General features: G+C 48.4%; 1 protein-coding gene across 1 annotated transcript; it reads right to left on the reverse strand.

Moving 5' to 3' along the window:
* Positions 1 to 5,813: 5,813 nt before the first annotated feature.
* On the reverse strand, positions 5,814 to 16,761 carry RNF6 (ring finger protein 6; the record flags this gene model as incomplete). The annotated part of the gene is given in 6 exon segments (XM_084266898.1): positions 5,814 to 8,666; positions 12,396 to 12,503; positions 13,059 to 13,266; positions 16,685 to 16,705; positions 16,707 to 16,745; positions 16,747 to 16,761. Coding segments are annotated over 6 exon segments (2,127 nt in total). The 3' UTR covers positions 5,814 to 6,930.
* Positions 16,762 to 20,604: the final 3,843 nt, after the last annotated feature.

Genomic DNA, 20,604 nt, shown 5'->3' on the forward strand with positions numbered 1-20,604 from the left:
AATCAGTTGCCTGTCTTCATAGCAGAAGTGCTTCAGCCTGCTGATCATCTCCATAGTATTTATTTGGACTCATTCCAACAGCTCCATGTCTGTCTTGTCCTGGGGACCCCAGAGCTGGGCACAATATTCCAGGTGGGGTCTCATGAGAGCAGAGGGGCAGAGTCACCTCCCTGGACCTGCTGGTCACACTGTTCCTGATGCAGCCCAGAACACAGCTGGCCATAAATTAACTCAGGAAGTAGAGGATACTTCCCTTAAAGACAGGGATTTAAAAGCATGCAGTAAAAATCCTCCAAGGCCTGCACCAAAGGACAAGGAAAGATTTGCTGGAGCTCAGCAAGTGAACCTGACCCACGTTTCCAGGGATGGAGAACATCGGCACGGAGCGACACTAGAAAGCTGAGCTCAGGTGCCACAGGCAACCTTCCTTCTCCAGTTTCCCAGCTCCATCATACTCAACTTCCCAGCTGCAGTAATGTTTGGCTTCTGCTGGTGCAGTGCATCAGGGAGGGGGCAGCTGAGCCCTCAGGCAATGTCGTGCAGGTCCTCAGCTGACCCCCCACTGCACTGCACCAGTGGAAGACTGCCTTTGACAAGGTGCATTACCCCAACCCAAGGCCACCCTGTTCCCTTGACTGTCATGAACTACACTGCCTCATCTTTTCTAACCAGTAAATGTAATTTATTTAGTCTGTTACCAGATCTTCTCTGTATTTAAACCTCTGCAATTAGATAAAGCCAACAGCCCGCAGAAACCTCTGCCCACAGAATGGGTGCCCCTTCCCTTTGACGGCTGAGAGAGACACAAAAGCTCCAGACTTGCTCCACATGAAGCCTGTGACCCAACAAGCAAGCACACACCACAGGGTCACTGACTACATTGGCATCTGCCAGCGCTGCCAGTTATCAACCGACTGTATCAGTACAGGCTGGGGGATGACCTGCTGGAAAGGAGCTCTGTGGAGAAGGACCTGGGGGTCCTGGTTGATGACAGGTTGGCCATGAGCCAGCAGTGTGCCCTGGGGGCTGAGAGAGCCAATGGGATCCTGGGGGGCATCAGGAAGAGTGTGAGCAGCAGGTTGAAGGAAGTGATCCTCCCCCTCTACTCTGCGTTGGTCAGGCCCCACCTGGAGTATTGTGTCCAGTTCTGGGCTCCCTGGGATAAAAAAGACAGGGACCTTCTGGAGAGAGTCCAGAGAAGGGCAACGAAGATGATGAAGGGCCTGGAGCATCTCCCCTATGAGGAAAGGCTGAGTGAGCTGGGTCTGTTCAGCCTGGAGAAAAGAAGGCTTAGGGGGGACCTAATTAGTGTTTATAAATATCTTAGACTTGGGATGCAGGGGGAATCAGCCAGCCCCTTTTCAGTGCTCTGTGGAGACAGGACAAGGGGCAATGGCTGCAAGTTGGAGCACAGGAAGTTCCGCACCAACATGGGGAAGAACTTTTCCCCAGTGAGGGTGCCAGAGCCCTGGGACAGGCTGCCCAGGGAGGTGGTTGAGTCTCCTTCTCTGGAGATATTCAAGTCTCGTCTGGATGCCTATCTGTGTAATGTGAGATAGGGAGCCTGCTTTGGCAGGGGGGTTGGACCCGATGATCTCTTGAGGTCCCTTCCAACCCCTAAGATTCTGTTCTGTTAACATCTCCTTGCACCCTCTGCCCTGCCAGGAGCTGACACCCCCATGCTGCCGCAGCTCCCGCTGCCGACACGCGTGGCTTCACATTAACTGGTAGGAGCTGGAGGCCTGATCCAGGCTGGGCCACCTGGAAGCAGCACAAGTAAACAAATCCCTAGCAACACAGGTTTCCATGCCCATTTCTGTGGCGGTGAGAGCTAACTTCCTCCTCAGGTGATGAGCAGGAAGGACCGAATCATCAGGCAGGCTTCAGGTCCCAAGGCTGGGAAGTGCAGAATCAGCCTGACAGGTGACCCTCTCCTGCAACAGCCGATGCTGGAAATGGTGCAAGGGAAGTGAGTGACCTGACAGAACTGTAATCACAGAATCACAGAACTGTAGGGGCTGGAAGGGACCTGGAGAGATCATGGGGTCCAACCCCCCTGCCAAAGCAGCTCCCCAGCTCATATTGCACAGACAGGCGTCCAGACGGGGCTGGAATATCTCCAGAGATGGAGACTCCACCACCTCCCTGGGCAGCCTGTCCCAGGGCTCTGGCACCCTCACTGGGGAAAAGTTCTTCCCCATGTTGGTGCGGAACTTCCTGTGCTCCAACTTGCAGCCATTGCCCCTTGTCCTGTCTCCACAGAGCACTGAAAAGGGGCTGCCCATTCCCCCTGCATTCCATGCTTAAGATACTTATAGACATTAATTAGATCCCCCTTAGTCTTCTCTTCTCAAGACTGAACAGCCCCAGTTCATTCACCCTTTCTTCAGAGGGGAGATGCTCCAGAACCTTAATCATCTTTGTAGCCCTTCTCTGGACACTCTCCAGGAGATCCCTGTCCTTTTTATCCCAGGGAGCCCAGAACTGGACACAATACTCCAGGTGGGGCCTGACCAGGGCAGAGTAGAGGGGAGGATCACCTCCTGTGACCTGCTGGCCACACTCCTCCTGATGCACCCCAGGATCCCATTGTCTCTCTCAGCCCCCAGGGCACACTGCTGGCTCATGGCCAACCTGTCATCTACCAGGACCCCCAGGTCCTTCTCCACTGAGCTCTTCTCCAGCAGCTCATCCCCCAGCCTGTACTGATTCAAGCAGTTATTCCTTCCCAGGTGCCAGACTCTCCACTTGCTTTTGTTGACCCTCATCTGGTTTCTCCCTGCCCAGCTCTCCAGCCTGTCCAGGTCTCTCTGGATGGCAGCGCAGTGTCCTGCGTGTCAGCCACTCCTCCCAGCTTTGTACCATCGGGTACTTGCTGAGGGTGGATGCTGTTCCCTCATCAAGGTCGTCAATGAAGATATTAAACAGGACTGGACCCAACACCAAGCCCTGGGGGACAACACACATGAGGTCAGGGCTTCTGCATTAGACACATCAACACAACAAACATGCAAGAACCCAATTTGTTTGTGAGGCTTCCTGTACAGAGTACGGGGTTAAGATGGCACAGCATCGCCCAAGCTGTGCCCCTGTGGCACAGAAACCCGGCTGAGAAGCACTTAGCTCCCTTCAGGACCCACCACACATAGCCAGGAGCTGACACATGTCCTGGTTTCGGCCAGGATGGAGTTAACTTCTTTTGTAGCAGCGGATGGGATGCTGTGTTTGAGAGTTAAAATGAAAGCAGTGCTGGTAACACCCTGATGGTTTTAGTTGCTGTCAGACAGTCAAGGACTTCCTCAGTTCCTCATATTTCTCTATTCATGAGAAAGGAGGGGCGAAGCCAGGACAGGTGACCCAAACGGGCTAAAGAGTATTCCATGCCAATCGCACCCTGCTCAGTATAAAGGGGGCTGATGGGAGGAGGAGCAGGGGGGGCAGCTCCAGGACGCGCGGTTTTTGGGGGACGGTTGGGTTCCGGGACGGCTCTGGGTGGCACGGCCTGAGCTGTGGGTTCGGTGAGAAACTGCATTGGGTATCAACAGTTTCATAGATTTTTTGCTCTAAAGTCCTGTTAGCATTGTTATATTGTATCTTTCTGCTATTTTAGTAAACTACCCTTATCCCAACCCACAGGCTTTTGGTTTCTTGGTTTTGGGGTTGTTATTTGCCCCTTCCTTTTCCCTTCCCTTGCCTCACACACCCCACCCCTCCCCCCCTTCTGCCTCTCCTCTTTTCCTTTGAACAGCAGGCAGCTGCGTGGATCTCGGCTCTCAGACGGGTACAACCACGACAGGACAGTCGGGAGTTTGAGCTCTGCACGGGTGACACACAGTTCCACAGCAGCCGAAGTGTCACGTTGAGAAGGGGGAACAATGTGCTTAGTGGGAGCTGTCAGGACAAGCTGAGAACTTCACTGGGGGGAACCTTCTGACTGGGAGCTGAAAGTTAAGTAAATTAAATTAAAATATCCATGCAAGAATGTAGATCACACTGAAATTCCAAGAGGAAGGAGGATACAGTGGATTATGGGATCATTTGCATCTGAGTGGGAGGGAGGATCACAGAATCACAAGGTTGGAAGAAACCTTTGAAGATCATCAAGTCCAACCATTCCCATCCTAAGCTAAACCAGATCCCTAAGTACCTCATCTACCCTTTTCTTGAACACATCCAGGGAAGGTGACTCAACCCCCTCCCTGGGCAGCCTGTTCCAGGCCCTGACAACTCTTTCAGGAAAAAATTCCTTGTCACCAGCCTCCGTATTACAGGAATCCTTGATGTTCTTTCTAATTAACAAACAGAACTTCAAAACCCTTCTGTGTTCAATCCATTTTCCAGACATGGGTACCTCTAACACACTTGTTAACGAGAACTGTTTGAAAACAAACCTCCCATGTGCCACTGAAGTGTTAATATTACTCTGAAACTGAGCGATACCATGAAAAGAAAGCTACTACTAGTTAAGCAAGTGATCCCATTGTGTAATGCACATGCACCTGTTTCATTGTCTGGCCTCAGGTTATTCCAGCAACAGCAGACTGCCACACAAACTGCAGCTTTGTTGCTCTTGAAAATGAATCTGATGCACAAATATACCTTGATGCCTTATTTTATAGGCAAAGTACCTTGTCATTGAGGTAATTCATGTATCAGTGTTTCTTTTACTGACATGTAGTAATGCTGTCCTGTGAAGGAGGCGGCAGGCAAAAGCTATCACGCGTTACATGAAACATCTGAAGAGTAAGCAAGCAGTGCTCCTCTCCTCCACCCTTTTCCAAGCAAAAGAAAGAATAAAGCATGTTATTAGCTCACCTTATCAGATGGAATTCAGAGATAACTAAAGGAATTTAACAACTCATCATCATCACAGTCTATGGCTTCCTGAGGAGGGGGCAGGTGACCAGTGATAGAACCCGAGGGAACGTATGAAGCTGCCACAGGGGAGGTTTAGGCTGGGTATTATGAAGAGGTTCTTTACTGAGAGGGTGGTCAGGCACTGGAACAGGCTCCCCAGGGAACTGGTCACAGCACCAAGCCTGACTGAGGTCAGGAAGCACCTGGACGATGCCCTCAGTCACACACTCTGACTTGGCTGGGCCTGCATGGAGCCAGGAGTTAAGACTTGATGATCCTTCCAGCTCAGGAGATTCTATGTTTAATTAATAAGCTTCATTTTGTCAGTGTTTCACTTGGATTTCAAGTTCTCCAGTATCTGCTTAAGGACAATAACAGTATTTTTTTTCTCAAAGTCCTTACTGATGAAATGCCTAGAAATAAATGGTTAAGCTGTGATTTAGAAGGCATTGCTAGTGAAATACCTGTGCTACGTGACATAAACCATCAGAAAAAGAAATACATAACAAGTGATAAAATCTGCCAGCAGTGCAGAATTCCTGGGGTATCAGAAGCAAAGACAAACCAGAGGCAGGCTGTGCAGGATGATAAAAGGGCAGTGAGAATTTGGTTTCCACAACATAGAAAATAATTCAAGAGAAAAAAATTTACACAATAGTATATAAAAAAAAAAAGAGCATGCAATAATTGGTTCTAAATTAGCAATTAACATTATAGGAAGGGACTGTGAAATCTTTTTGCACAACTAGCTAAGGTATCAGCTCTGCTGAGCAGCAATCAAAAGCAAAGCCAGAAGATCACGGAATCCTGGAACAGCAGGGGCTGGAAGGAAATGGCCACACAGCTGGGGAAAGGATAAAGTACAAACCAAGACTGGCTGTCAGGAAAGACAAAACTTCACCAAGCTACAGGATCTGGCTCAACAGTAACTCACACAAAGCCTCCGTTATTTAGTTTGGAACTTTATTTCTTTATAAGTTATTGGTATAAAGTTTAATATCTAATTATACAGTCACCTGGGGACTTTAAGGGAAGCTTACTTTGTCCTTGTTAGTGTCTTTTGCCATTTGGTCCTCAGGCATGTTTTAAGAGGACAGATATGTGTACCTTAAATCTCTGTACAAAAAACACTTCAAGGCTTTGTTTTGTTTTTCTGAGTAGGATGCAGAAACCATGCATATTGTAGGCAAGTAACGGTCAAGGAAATATTCCCCTCTTTAAACTAAGGCAGTTAAGACCCCATGAGTATCACTCGAGTAATTTGGGAGAGTCAAAAGGCTTCCTCAGTGCTCCTTTCTGCTTTGAGCAAACACTGTGTTGAGTAAGACACACCCTCTTGGAATTATCACTGTTTTGGTTGCTGTCTGCAGTGACAAGATGGCAGCTGTCAGAGACAGCACTTCATTATGTACATTTGATGATGTCACTAACCATTCCCCTTCTGAATACGACCTCATCTGCAATTCAGCATCGTGTAAGACCCCATGCAGAAGCTGCCATGGGGTTTTTTTCTTAAATAGAACCAAATTGGCAAGTTTTTTGGAAAGGATATTTCAACATTAAAAAAAATATACTGTCTATGAAAATGAGCACTTCAAGTAACTTAAATATCTTTAGCAAACATATCCAACAAGAGACTCTTTGAAAAAGAAATTGTTCTTAGAACAAAAAGCTAACGAATGGCTATTTAGACACTAATTTTTCAACACAGTGGTGGGTCCGTGTGAAACAATTTGTAATCTAAATAAAGTGAGTCCATTACACTGTTAAAAAAAAAAAACCCAAACAAACATACATTAAGCAGGACTGATTAACTATTGCATTTCTGTATTTACAAAAGTGCTTAGCATAACAAAATTACCTAAAAAAATATAAACTTTACCGATATCATTTGGTTCTATGTGTACTCCTAGATCAGTACGTGGAGAAAAATAGTATTTACATTGCTAGATTTAGACAAGTTCCCTATTGTTTTTAAAGAAAATTAACAAAACTCCCCACACAAATGGACCCCTATGTAAGTCGATTCGTTCCACCTGGCTCACAGAGCAGAACTGAGCAGTATGGATCATCCTAGCCATTGTCTGTGGCGTTAGACCCCAGGACAGGCTGCCGACAGATCGGGCAAGTGGAGTTTTCAGAAAGCCAGCGATCGATACAGTGGATATGAAACTCGTGCATACAGGGCAACTGCCTTAGCTTATTCCCTGTTACATATTCATTAATGCAAACACTGCAGGTTTTGCTTATTTCACTTTCAGTGTGAATATCCCCATAGTTCCGCGTAGAAAGATTGTCAATCTGCTCTTTGGTTAAACCTCTTAGCCGATCATCGTCGTCATCTTCGTTCAGCAGGAAGAAGTGGGCAAGTCGAAGTATGGGCAAGGTTCCGTTCTCCACGAGGTTGTTCGCGTCTTGAGACTGCCTGTTGTCTTGGTTTTCACTGCTGCGGCCACGGCGGTGAGCGTCACCGCTCTGTCCGTTTGTCTCCCTGCTGCCTTCTGCTGCACGCCTGTTTCTAGGTGAAACCTCACTCAGGTCCCCGCTATGGTTTGCCGAGCTCGCGCTGTTCTGCTCTGACCGCGCATCCGGCAAGCGATGGCCGCCCCTTGGCACTTCCGAGTTGGATTCGGTTTCCATTAAAGAGCTGAGTTCTCCAAAGCCAGTCATAATCTGCCTGAGGATCGATCGCAGGGCCACCGATGACGGTTCACCCAGCCCGGTCTCCGAAATCCGACGGAGGGGTATCCGTATAGTGCTGACGTAGGTTCGGATACCCGCGCGTTCTGAGCGGGATATCGTACGCCGAAATCCCCCACTGTCACTTTCAAAGGTAACTGTGTTTTCTGCTATTCCTACTCTAGAACGAGTTCTGCTGGCAATACTGTCCCGATCTCTGTTTTCTCCAGGGCGAATTCTTCTCACCTGAAGATCTAATGTAATTGTCGGGTGCCTTCTAACAGCAGCCACTGGCCTACTAGATTCCTCCTCTTCCACAGTTATTCCCAAGGACGGGGCTACACCGGAAACTTGAGCAGTCTGAGTGCTACCTCTTGCTTGTCCTTCAGCAAGCTGTGCAGCAGGCTGAGCTGTTTGCCTTCTATTTCTATTGACTTGCTGCGTGTTTGTATCTTGCCTCTGCCCATGTTCCTCAGCACGAGCAGTGTCACTTTGCCTTTGAATTGGAGAGCGGCTTCGACTACTTAAAGTCGACCTCAGCCGCAGAATTTCTAGTCTTTGGTTTGTACTCATCCGAACGTTAGTTCTGGCCCTACCTCTCGTGACCCCAGTAGAAGTGCCTCTTTCTGGCACTTCTCTGTGTTCACCAGCAGCTGCAGAATTATTACGTGTAGCATTGGTTTGGGAAAGGCCTGTTGACTCCCTTGTACTACTCCTGAGCCTCCTTGAGATGGGATTAGAGGCTGCTTCAGAGCTTTGTGCCACAGATCTTCTTACAGACCTGGTCCTTGCAGTGCTTGATGCCTCACTGTTTGCCTCTCTTGCCGTCCTGCTCCTTGCTTGTAGGGTTACTGGACTGACAGCTCTTTGACGTCTTCTTTCTAAATACATTCTGCTACCATCTACACCCACATACTCCTCATTAGCTGTTTCAAAACTGTTATGCTCGTGGTTTATGTTGATTTCAAGGCTAAAGCGAAACTCCCCGCTGTTTGGATTTGTTCGACTCACAGCTCTCCAGGTTTGGTTCCCGCTCTGTCCGCTGCGAGTGGCATTCCCTGTGCGACGAAACGTGTTCAGCCATTCAAGCAAGGAGTCACCATTTGAGTTTTCTCCAAGGACATCAGAATCTGAGAGAAACAAAGAATTGCAAACACTCACACAACTGCACGCTCAGCACACTACGATGCATTCCTAGCCCTGCTGAGGAGGACTTGGGGATTGTGGTGGGTGAGAAGCTTCACATGAGCCAGCAGTGGCTCTTGCAGCTCGCAAGGCCAATGGGATCCTGGGCTCCATCAGCAGAGGGGTGGCAGCAGGGACAGGGAGGTGATTGTCCCTCTCTACTCTACCCTCGGGAGGCCCCATCTGGAGTCCTGTGTCCAGGTCTGGGGCCCCCAATACAAGAAAGATGGGGAACTGTTGGAGAGGGTTCAGAGGAGCCACAAAGATGATTAGAGGGCTGGAGCAGCTCCCCTATGAAGAGAGGCTGAGGGAGCTGGGCTTGTTCAGCCTGGAGAAGAGAAGGCTGTGGGGGGACCTCATTGCAGCCTTCCAGTCCCTGAAGGGAACATACAAACAGGAGGGGAATCAACTTTTTCCAAGGGTAGACACTGGCAGGACAAGGGGGAATGGATTAAAACTAAAGGAAGGAAAGTTTAGATTAGATCTTAGGGGGGAAGTTTTTTACAGAGAGAGTGGTGAGGGGCTGGAACAGGCTGCCCAGAGAGGTGGTGGATGCCCTGTTCCAGGAGGTGTTCAAGGCCAGGTTGGACGGGGCCTGGGGCAACCCTGTGTAGATCCAGGCTAGAGGCTGGTGTCCCTGCCTGTGGCAGGGGGGGGTTGGAGCTCTGTGATCCTTGGGGTCCCTTCCAACTCATGCCATTCTATGATTCTATGCTTGCTGGGCCCAACTTCAGAAACATTACTGTAGCAGGACAGCTACCTTGCTATGCCAACAATAATGCTGCTGAAACTATGCTGCGTGTAACAAGATCAGCAGAACTCATCAGTTCAACCTAGAATTTTGTCTCACCAGCAGATACAGAGAAATTAGTATGCCCAGGTGGCCTCTTCTGAGGAAGTGTTCAGATTTAGGTAGTCCAAAGTTACCTGTATGTGTTCAATATCTGTCCCTTGCTTAAGCTATCAATTTAAAGGTATCCTTGTCAACTAATTTTCATAAGCAGGGAAAGTGTGACAGATTGTTGTCTTATTTGGAAACACTTAAAAAAAAGTTTTCTATATGCAGTAGGACGAGTGACTCATGGTTTTGACAAATTTGCTCTATTTGTGTGAACATATTCTACTACTACTGCAACATCCACAGGTCCATTCCCAAATCACCTCCAACTATCAACAGACACAATCGCTGTAGTTAGCGCCATCTGTGTAACGCAGCCAACACTCACCACCACAGAGAAGGTTTTCCATTGAAGGGATCAGATTAAGCTCTCCCTAATTCCATCACCTCCCTGCTTTCATGAAAGCTGCAAGGGATCCTGGGGTGCATCAGGAGGAGTGTGGCCAGCAGGTCGAAGGAGGTGATCCTCCCCCTCTACTCTGCCCTGGTCAGGCCCCACCTGCAGTATTGTGTCCAGTTCTGGGCTCCCTGGGATAAAAAGGACAGGGATCTCCTGGAGAGAGTCCAGAGGAGGCTACAAAGATGATGAAGGGCCTGGAGCATCTCCCATGTGAGGAAAGGCTGAGTGAGCTGGGACTGTTCAGCCTGGAGAAAAGAAGACTAAGGGGGGACCTTATTAATGTTTATAATTATCTGAAGTATGGGATGCAGGGGGAAATGGGCAGCCCCTTTTCAGTGGTCTGTGGAGACAGGACAAGGGGCAATGGCTGCAAGTTGGAGCACAGGAAGTTCCACACCAACATGGGGAAGAACTTTTCCCCAATGAGGGTGCCAGAGCCCTGGGACAGGCTGCCCAGGGAGGTGGTGGAGTCTCCATCTCTGGAGAGATTCCAGCCCCGTCTGGACGCCTGTCTGTGCAATATGAGCTGGGGAGCTGCTTTGGCAGGGGGGTTGGACCCGATGATCTCTCCAGGTCCCTTCCAACCCCTGTGATTCTATGAACTTTGGTATCTTGGTTTGAGTTGCCTGTTCCTCTCCTAAATATGACCGGGATCAGCCAAATGATGAACCCAATATTGCTGGGGAAGTGACAGCAGACAGTGCACATAATACAATCCTCACTCCATTAAAACCAATGAAAATGAAACAACAAACCCACTGAAGCAATGGCAAGGTTAGCTGCTTTCAAACTAACTTCTCTTCTGTTCCAACTTCTCTAATAACTGAAAAAGCCTTTTAAGAATTGGAAGAATGAAAATTATCTTTGTGCTACGAAGTTCACTTGCAAAAGGAAATCAGGAAAAGATTAAAACATCATTTGTGACTGACATGAATCAGTTTCATAAGGTTTTTTTGGTATCATTAGGAAATCTCTCTTACATTTAAAACAATCCAGAGGCACAGTGAAAAAAGAGGAAAGAAACCCAACTTGAAGTGGCTGGTACTGAAATTCATCAGCATTTCTCTTAAATGTCTCTACAGCACAATACTTGTGCATCTGTTACAGTTTTGTGAGGCTGTGCTGCTGAGATGGTTTCTTTAAGCAGCAGTTACAAGCTTCTGCCAGCCTAAACTATAAACAACAAGCAATTCAAGGCCAAAGTCACGGCTCGAGGGGAGTGTGGGAGGAGGTGGCCCAAGTGCTGGAGAGAAAGATGCCCCTGCAGCCCGTGGAGAAACCCATGGGAAAGGCCAAGACCCCACCTGCAGCCCAAGGAGGAGCTCCAGGCTGGATGGAGCAGGTGGAGACATAGAGAAGATACTGTGACCCTACGTTGGGATAAGCCCCTGCCAGCACTTGCAGCCATGAGGAGAATCAGACACACACAGATGAGTGAAGAGTTTTGCGTCAGAACAGGTTTGCTGGGGGAGGTTTATAACCCCGTGGAGGACTGGGACTGAGAGGCATTGTGATAAAGAGATAAAGCCCTGTGGGAAAGGATTCACGTTGGAGAAGTTCGTGGAGGACTGTCTCCTGTGGGTGAGACCCCACGGTGCAGGAGGGGGAGGGTGTGGTATGAATCTCCCCCTCCAGCCAAGAAGGAAACCAACTTGCAAGGGACTGACCAAAGCCCCCATCTCCCAGTCCCTGTCCCCCTGTGCTGTGATCAGGGGCAAGGAGGGAGTGAAATCATGACTAGAGTGAAGTCTGCGAAGAAGGGAGCAGGGGGGGAGGTTAGAGGTGTTTTAAGATCTGAAAGAGGAAAACAGCTCATGAAGAAGTAACCAAGAACCCCATTTTCTCCTAGTCCCTGCCCCCCTGTACTGCGAGCAGGGGGAAGAAGGGAGCAAGATCATGGCTAAAGGGAAGTCTGCTTAGAATGGAGGGGTGGGGGGAAGGTGCTACTGAGAACCCCATCTTCCCCAGTCCCTGCCCCCCCTGTACTGCAAGCTGGGGGGAAGAAGGGTGCAAAATCCTGACTAAAGTCTGCTAAGGAGGGAGTGTGTGGGGGGGAAAGTGTTTTAAGATCTGGCCACGCTCCTGACTCCAGTTTTTCTTGACTGTTCTTTGTAGTGTAGTGTAATAAATTAGGTAGTTTCTCTCTTCTTCACTTTGTGTTGAGTCTGTTTTGCCCATGTTATTGCTGACAGGATGATCTCTCCCTGTCCTTGTTTTGTCTCCTGAGCCTCTTAATATTTTCTCCCCTGTCCAACTAAGGAGGGGAGTAATAGACCGAATTTGGTGGGCGTCTGGCCTCCAGCCAGGGCTAAACCACCACAGCATCACATCCTGGGTGCATCTCTATGTATGTATGAATGAATGAAGAGTGTTTACCTCCAACAGTTCTACTTTCACCTTCACTGGTATCCAGATCAGCCTGTGATGCCAGCCGCTCCTTAGCCCCCGACAAACGCTGCTGCAACTCCTCTGCTGTTATTTCCCCTGAAATCATTTACATGTGGAGAATGCTGTTAGATAAGACATTATTACTGGCTCAACACAGCCATGCAGAAATGACATTTTATTTTGTCTTGAAGGAACATCTTCAGAAATAAGGTAAAATTAATGAAACCAAAAAGAAAACAGCACTAGTGGGAAATAGCAACACAGGTAACAGAGGAAGCAGGTGGAGGAAAAAAGGTGCTGAATGTGTGTCAAGAGCATGCCAACTACCAGTAGGTCCCCAAAACTGCCATATACCAATAGATGCACTTTACTGTAGCAGATGTTAACTATTTGGGTTTGGATATTATCTATATATGGAGCTGTTGCAATTTAAAGTTAAATAGATACTGAAGTTAGAATAAAAACTTAAGTTGCTAATTTTGACTGAATGTCATACATTTTCAAGGGAAATTGAGGTGGTTTTTTTTCCTTTCTACAAGTAGCTCAATATTCCTGGCTTTGAGTCACAAAAGCCTCATGAGATGCCTGACAGCACGAGTGTTACCTCATGTTACAACTACATCTTTTCTACTGAAGGTATCTGCATCTTACCAGGAGTGCCAAGCAGGTTTCGGTCCCTCATTAACCTGTAGTCTTCTTCATTGAGTTCATTAATGAACTGGTAATAGGCCTCCTCCCTGCTGAGGCGCTCCAGCTGTCGTTGCCTCTCATCTTCACCATGGCTGTGCTCTTGTGAAGATGCCTGCTCACTGCCATTCCCTGCACGGTGTGGAGAGTGATCCATGATGACACTGCCAGGCTGCCCTAAACAAAACCAGGAGGTCAGACTGCACAGCCAACACAGTAACAACTTACCTAATTCACAGTAAAAAGTCCTCAGCACTTTCAATTATTTTATTAATAGCTAAAGATGACTGAGATGAACCAGGCTCCACGTTCTTTGCCAAGTCAACAGTGTAGTTTATTATGCAAGTATTTTGCCTCTAGCTTGCTCAAAAAAGGCTACAAAGTCCCCTTTGCTCACTGAGAGACATACCAGGTGGTAGAGCAACTTTAAAATAGAAGTTTTTAAAAGTAACTTTATTTTTTTTTAGCTAAATATGGATATTCCAGAAATGTAAAGGCATAACAAAAATCTATTTCCCTTCCCCCAAGTAAAATACAACAGCAACATGGAGCATTGTAAAACCCAAGCCACCACTAAAACCACTGTTCTCTCATTACTAGACTGTATCACCCAGCAGAGACTTCTGACAACAGCAGCTCCTGCTTTACAGAATACTATCTCCCACTCCAAAGGTTTACTGATAAGCAGGTAAGGCTACATTAGGATTTCAGTCAGTACCACCCCTCACAAAACCTACAAATATATTTTTGGCAGAACTGACTCTTTTGACATTCCAGCATTACTGGTATATTCTCTTTGTGATCTCTAATCCAGGGATCAGCTAAGAAAAGGATACCATCTCCAGGATCTGGTGTAGAAGAGGAAGGGCTATACTTTACCCACAGTTCTTCCATACTTTCCAAGTACACATCCAGTGGGACTGCACTATGAGAATATGTGAATCAACCTTCAGACCACTCCCCAACTTTATTTCCTAAAAAACAGCCTGTTCTTCAACATTCAGTGTGAAAGAAGGGAAAGCAAAGTGTCATCCTTTCAACGGGGCTTCCCATTTAGCAAAAGCCATCAGTAAAACCTGCTGAGGGCTGACACCTGACAGAAGAGATGACTTCTCTAAAGAGATCATCAGGCCAAAAACCCCAACCATATGGCACCATTCTGCTTACATGTGGAAATAAAGTTATTGGGTAAACACTCTTTTTTTTCTTCTTCCTGTCAATTCACCAGCATGAAGCCACTTCAAGTATTAATTGTCAGGAAAGCACAGGACAGTTTTCTCTGCACACTCCCCATCACTAATTAGTCTTCACAAGAAAGGTGAAAAGACAAACACACCAAGCCAACTAACTATAAAACATACATTCAATACACAGTAAATCTTTATCAGTGCTGCCAACAGATACAAACAATCAGAAAATGTATTTGCCAACAGCAGAAGCTGGCATACATTTCATGTACCTTTCTTGTGGTGTTTGTGGGATCCATTCTGATGCATCCTTGGTCTCCTCATTTTCCACCCCATATGCTACTTCTTCCTCCCCCATAGGCAACTGTGCTTCTACACAGCCCTTCCCAATCTTCTCACTCATCTCCCTCCTGTGTCCAATACTGCATTTCAATATATATATATATATATAACATTTCCCTCCCAGCTCTTTAAGTCACTAAACAGAAAAGAATCAACTCTGAATACCTCCTCTTCAAGGTGGCTTTCTAGTTCCATAATATTTGGGGGCAGGGTGTGTGTGTGTGTGTTAAAGTTACTATCACCCTCTTGGCTCAGCCACACAAGCTGTAGGTAATCACTGCCATCCATTTCCCACAAGGGCCATGTTCAGATCAGGTCACTTTTCATATCACATGTCTAAACACAGATTTCTCAGGCAGGTCTCTGTCTTCCTACTCTGATTTCCTGAAAATCAACACAATTCATCCCTCTTCAGCACACAGTTGCACTGTTATCACATCGATGACACCCATCTCAGTTATTATCATAAAAACACCCAATCCATATTAAATATTAAAAGTGCCTCTATCCCAAATGACTTACAAGTTGACATGGGTGAAACAAGGAGGGTAAAGAGGACAGATAAAATTAATTTCATTTCACTTAAGGTTGCCATTTAGACAAAAGCCTTAAAACAAGTGATGTCTTGCTTTTTGCCCAATGGGGACCACCATAAGTTAACCAACTTTGTGGCTACATATGGCTGCACAAAATAACATAAATTCTCAAGATGAGAAGTCCATCACATGTAGTCCCCCTCAGTCTAAATTTAAACTGTCGTTCAAGAAGAGAGGTCCTTCACTTTTCATTTCTAATCCACAGAAAAGCTGGAAATCTCTTCTACAGATTTTGTGGGTGGTAGAAAAAAAAAATTACTGTTTTGTTGACAACTCTATGGTAGGATGATTAGTCACACTCTTTAAATGACTCACTTAGAAACAGTAAGAAGTGTGAAGTGTTCAGTTGTCCCATCTGTTTAACTGCAGGGATGACAACTATGATCCGTATTTATCCAGCGCCGTGCAAACTGAGTACTTTGGCACTTAAAACGTTCCAAAGTAGTGAAGTTGAAGGGTATTACCTCTATCAAGATGAAGTACTTTGGCATATCAAAATATCGCAGGTATTGAAAATTTGAAGGGTACTAACCTGGTAAGAAACCCCTGAAACTGAAATCCAGTTATGACTCAGGATGACACTTCCTTTGCAAAGAAACAGGTGCCACATGCCAACAGTTTACATGCATCTCTTAAAGAGTTTTCAGCCCAAGACTAACTCCTTCAGTTAATTCATAGTTACTCCAGCCCATGCTCAAAGATTCACGTTAATTTTATCTAAGTGATGTACACCTGGTGCTTTTAGGCTTTGGCCTCCACCCACCAATTACTACCCCAATTCAATGGAGAATTGGTTTTCTGAAAGGCTACTACCTGGTTGCAAGCAAGTCGACTATGGAGTTTGGATGAAGAAACCTCCCTGAGGCAGGGGCCTGTTTAGCATTTCTCTCACACTGCAGCCTCCAGGCGAGATGATCTCACCGAATTTGAAAAAAAAAAAAGACACCTCCCCTCCCCCCTACCCCCCCCGGGCGCCCAACCCCCCCGTCCAACCCCAGAAACCCCCGCAGAACCTGGGGAAGGGGAGGTGTGGGGAGAGAGGCAAAGGAAGAATCAGAAGGCGATTAAGAAACAGGCCGCAGGACACCCGAAGCGACCCAAGGCCGGGGCCTGGGCCGCCCGCCTCCCCCCGACCCGGCAGCGGGGCCTGCAGAACCCAGCCCCACGCTAGGCTCACGCCCTCCAGCTCTTCCCCAAGAGAAGCCACGGGCCGGGCTCTGCGCCCGGGGAGCCGCAGGGGACCCCCGGCGGGAGCAGAGGGACCCCCGGCCCGGCCGCCCCCGCTGCCCCAGACAGCGCCTGTTGCCAGACGGCCTGAGGGAGGGGAGGGCGAGGGGAGTGACTGACACGGCTCCCGCCCAATCACCCGGCCGGCTCGCAGCCGCCGACCAATCACAGCAGGGCAGGGCAGCCCGTGCCCTCGCGCTGCTCTCCTGGCCCCGACTCCCCGCTCGGGCCCCGCCACTAACCGCCACCGGTCGGATCGACTCGCTCCAGCGCCGCCCGCACCCCCGTCTCCCCCGCCCCGCCGGGGAGCGGCATCACCCGTTGCGACAAACCGGGAAGGCGTCCATGCCGCCGCCTGCCCCGGGGTGTGGGGTGGGGGGTGTCTGCTGAGAGCGCAGCCGGGGAGACACGAGAGCCCGTTCCTGCCTGTTGTCCGCGGCACCGACCCCGGTGGCTCGGCCGTGGCTCGGCTCGGCCCCGCTCCGCGCTCCCCTTCCCTCCCAGCGGCAGAAGCAACGCCCGCCTACGCCGGAACGACAACGACACCGACCCCTGGGTGTGCGAGCGCCGCGCTCCAGCCCCGATTGCAGTCCGGGCGGCTGCCGGCAACCGCCGGCGCAGGTTCCGGGCGCGCGAGGGTAGCCCCCCGCGGCAAGCCCCGCCCCTCGGCGCATGCGCGCAGCCGCGGCGCGGCCGGCCGTTAAGCGGTGCGCGCAGGTTTGGGGGTGCCCCTGGGGCAGCTCCCGCCGGATCCCGCTGAGGCGGCTGCGGTGCCGTCCCTTTCGCGCCGCCCGGCCTCAGCCCCCTCGCCGCACGTAGGGTCACAGAACCCCGGGCTGGTTTGGGTCCGAAGGGACCTCAGGGCCCAGCTAGCTCCATCCCCCTGCCATGGGCAGGGACACCCTGCTCTAGACCAGGCTGCTGTTCTGGTTTCAGCTAGGGTAGAGTTCATTGCCTTGTAGGGAAGTTGTTGCTTAACTCTGTGTTACAGAATCAGAATGGTCTGGGTTGGAAGGGACCTCAAAGACCATCCAGTCCCAACCCCCCTGCCATGGGCAGGGACACCCTCCACTAGCCCAGGCTGCCCAAAGCCCCACCCAACCTGCCTTTGAACCCTGCCAGGGAGGGGGCAGCCACAGCTTCTCTGGGCAGCCTGTGCCAGGGCCTCACCAACCTCACAGGGAAGAATTTCTTCCTCATACCTAATCTAAATGTCCCCTCCTTCAGCCTGAAGCCATTACCCCTTGTCCTGTCACTGCACTCCCTGGTGAACAGGTGCTGCCCGCATGCCAGCCAGGGTCACTCGGCCTGGCTCCAAGACCCGCAGGTGGCAGCCGGGTCTGTAAAGCCACTGTGGGTGAACTAACACCTCCAGGCAAACACAGCGCTGGCCTGGCCTGGCCTGGCCTGGCCTGTCTGCAGCTACCTCAGCCCTATTCTGCCCAGTGGAGCTGTCAGCCTCAGATGGTGCTGCTACGGTTTCCAGGGAGCCCACGGGGTCCCTGCCATGCTGAGCAGGCTTTCCCTTTGTATGTTCTCACCGAGGCTTTGGAATTTTTATTTCGGGGTGGGTGGGTTAGGGGGGTAGGTCTGTTGTTGTTTTGCCTAACTTGCCTCTCTCTGCAGCCCTTCTCTTTAAACAGACAAAGGAAGTTGTCTCAGGTACAGCATTTCATTAGCAAACCTGTTGTTAGTCAAAACTTGCACAGTTGTGCATGTCCTGAGGGGTGTGAGCCCCTAACTTCCCCGAAGAGGATTTCACAATACATTGCCTCTCAATTGTAGAATGGCCTCAACCTCTTTAGCCTCATTACACCAATGACCACTGTTGTATTTCAGCAAATCAGCACGAGACTGCAGCTTCAGTTATTCATTTGGTAATTTACAATACATTATGTAAGGAATAAAGCTATATATTTTTTCCTCCTCTCTCAGGTCTGCATTTTTGGATGGGAGGCTTTTCACGTTTTCCATGACTCTGCCTCTCTTCCTTCTTTCCTATTCACTTTTCCTGCTCAGTGCCCTCACTGTGAGTGTTTCAAGCTCTGATTTTAGCCATTTCAATTTGCAGACCCTGTGAAGTTTTTCACACAAGGTACACACCCTGTCACAAATTTCCCATATGCTGACAGCATCCACAAACATTCTTTTCTGAGTTGCTTCTGCAGATTGTTTCAGCACATGGCAGAAGCTGGCACACTGTGACAGGAGTGTGTGTTTCACATCTTACATAAACTATTTGAATCAGCAAAATGAGAGGATTTGGTGAGAAAGATGCTTTAACTATGTAAAAGCACCTAATTCCTAGAATATCCATAATTCTGTTCAATCTTGTTTACAGAAATGAAGTAAGTTTGGGTGGGTTTTGTGCAGCTGGTTTCAGTGCAAAGGCAAACCCTCACTAACAATTCGGGTCGGTATCTGGGAAGGTACCTCCACTTCCCACTTCAACTATACACCCCAGGATTTGTTTATTTTGGCTCAGAAAAAGAGTTTACACAAGTATTACATTTAGGTTTCTTGTTTATGCTGCGTCGTGCAGGTACCTGACACTGACACTCACCACTGAGGCCATACTGGGGGCTGGGCTACTCCTTCCTGATCACTACCTTTAAAATCTGGAACCCTTGTCGTTACTCAGGTTCCTTGCCACACTATGGCTAGGTAGTATTGTATTATGATTCCCTTTGCCTCGACTAATTAAAATATGACCCTCCTAAGATGAGTTTTACTTTCAGAGTTTATAAAGGAGTACCTGGATCCCTTGAAAAGCCAGTTTCTTCCCACCTTTTGACCTGTTCTTGAAATCTTTTTCCCTCACAGCCTGTTTTCCATTATCATTATTCCACACATAACATAACATCCTCTCTGGTATCAAGCCCACGCATGGGCTGCTCACCCAGAAGAAGGTTACTTTTTAGATAGATAATTAAACCCATGTTTCCATACTGAAACCTTACAGCAAATTACTTTTTCACTGACCTGGCCTCCAGTGCAGGATTTTGTGTCCACTTCCAACAGTACAGCATATAACTCAGTACAGCCTTGGTTTATTTTATGCTGTGGTGTTAATACAAAGTATCCGTGGTAGATCTTTCCTGAAATATTGTTATTGCACTGTACCAGCAATGCTTTCAACAATTAACATTCTGTCCTTGGAACGATAATAAAAACAGCCGGTGGAGGGCAGCAAACCTCAGGCAATTGCAAAGTCTTGTAATAACGGAACCCTGGGTTTAAGTTGATTGGTCATGTAAGTTCTTCAGAAAGTAAGTTTATTATATCTCATTACTCGAGATTATAAAGTTAGGCAGAACCTTATAATCAGTTTTTTTCAAACTGGATCTTCGTAGGTGCAGACGACACCTAAGTGATGCCTGGACAGGCTGGAGGAATGGGCCATCAGGAACTTCATGAAGTTCAACAAAGGCAAATGCAAAGACCTCCATGTAGGGGTGACCAGACCCTATGAAAACACTGGATGGGTGCTTACCGACTGTCTGTGCTGGAAAGGTTGGGGGGTCCTGGTGGGCCATGGTCAAATGGGAGCCAAGAGTGCACCCTGCCAGCCATGGTGGCTGTATGGAGGAGCATGGTCAGTAGATTACCTGGAAGGGATTGGGAAGGGATTCTCTCCCTTTATGTGGCTCTTTGCCTGCATGTGGAATATGATGTCTGGTTTGTGGGGCCTCACTAGAATGATACTGATACAGAAAATTATTGATAAACTGGAGCAAGTTCAGCAGAGAGCATCAAGATGACCACGGGCTAGTACAGACGAGGGGGTTACTGAGAAGAAGACAGGAGCAGGAGGAGAGTCAGTGACTGTAAATTTGAAAGAAGGGAGATTCCAAGTAGATACAAGGACAACAAATTCCACCCTGGGGGTCAGTCAGGTCTGGAGAGGCTGTGGAATCTCCCTCCACAGCGGTTTTCAAATGGACAATGCCTCAAGCAACCTGAATGCAACAGTGCCCCTGCTCTGAGTGAGGCATTGAACTAGATAACCTCCAGGCACTTCTCATGGCCCACCTGGAATATTTCCGTGATTTTTGTTTATTGAAATAATATAAACCAATAACATAATACTCAGTACTTGGGTTTATTTCCCCTCAGGTAGGTTCCTTTTCAGTAACAAAAGTCATGAGGAGTTTACAG

Source organism: Gallinula chloropus (genome assembly GCF_964237585.1).
Source record: "Gallinula chloropus genome assembly, chromosome: 1".
NCBI classification, from domain to species: Eukaryota; Metazoa; Chordata; class Aves; order Gruiformes; family Rallidae; genus Gallinula; species Gallinula chloropus.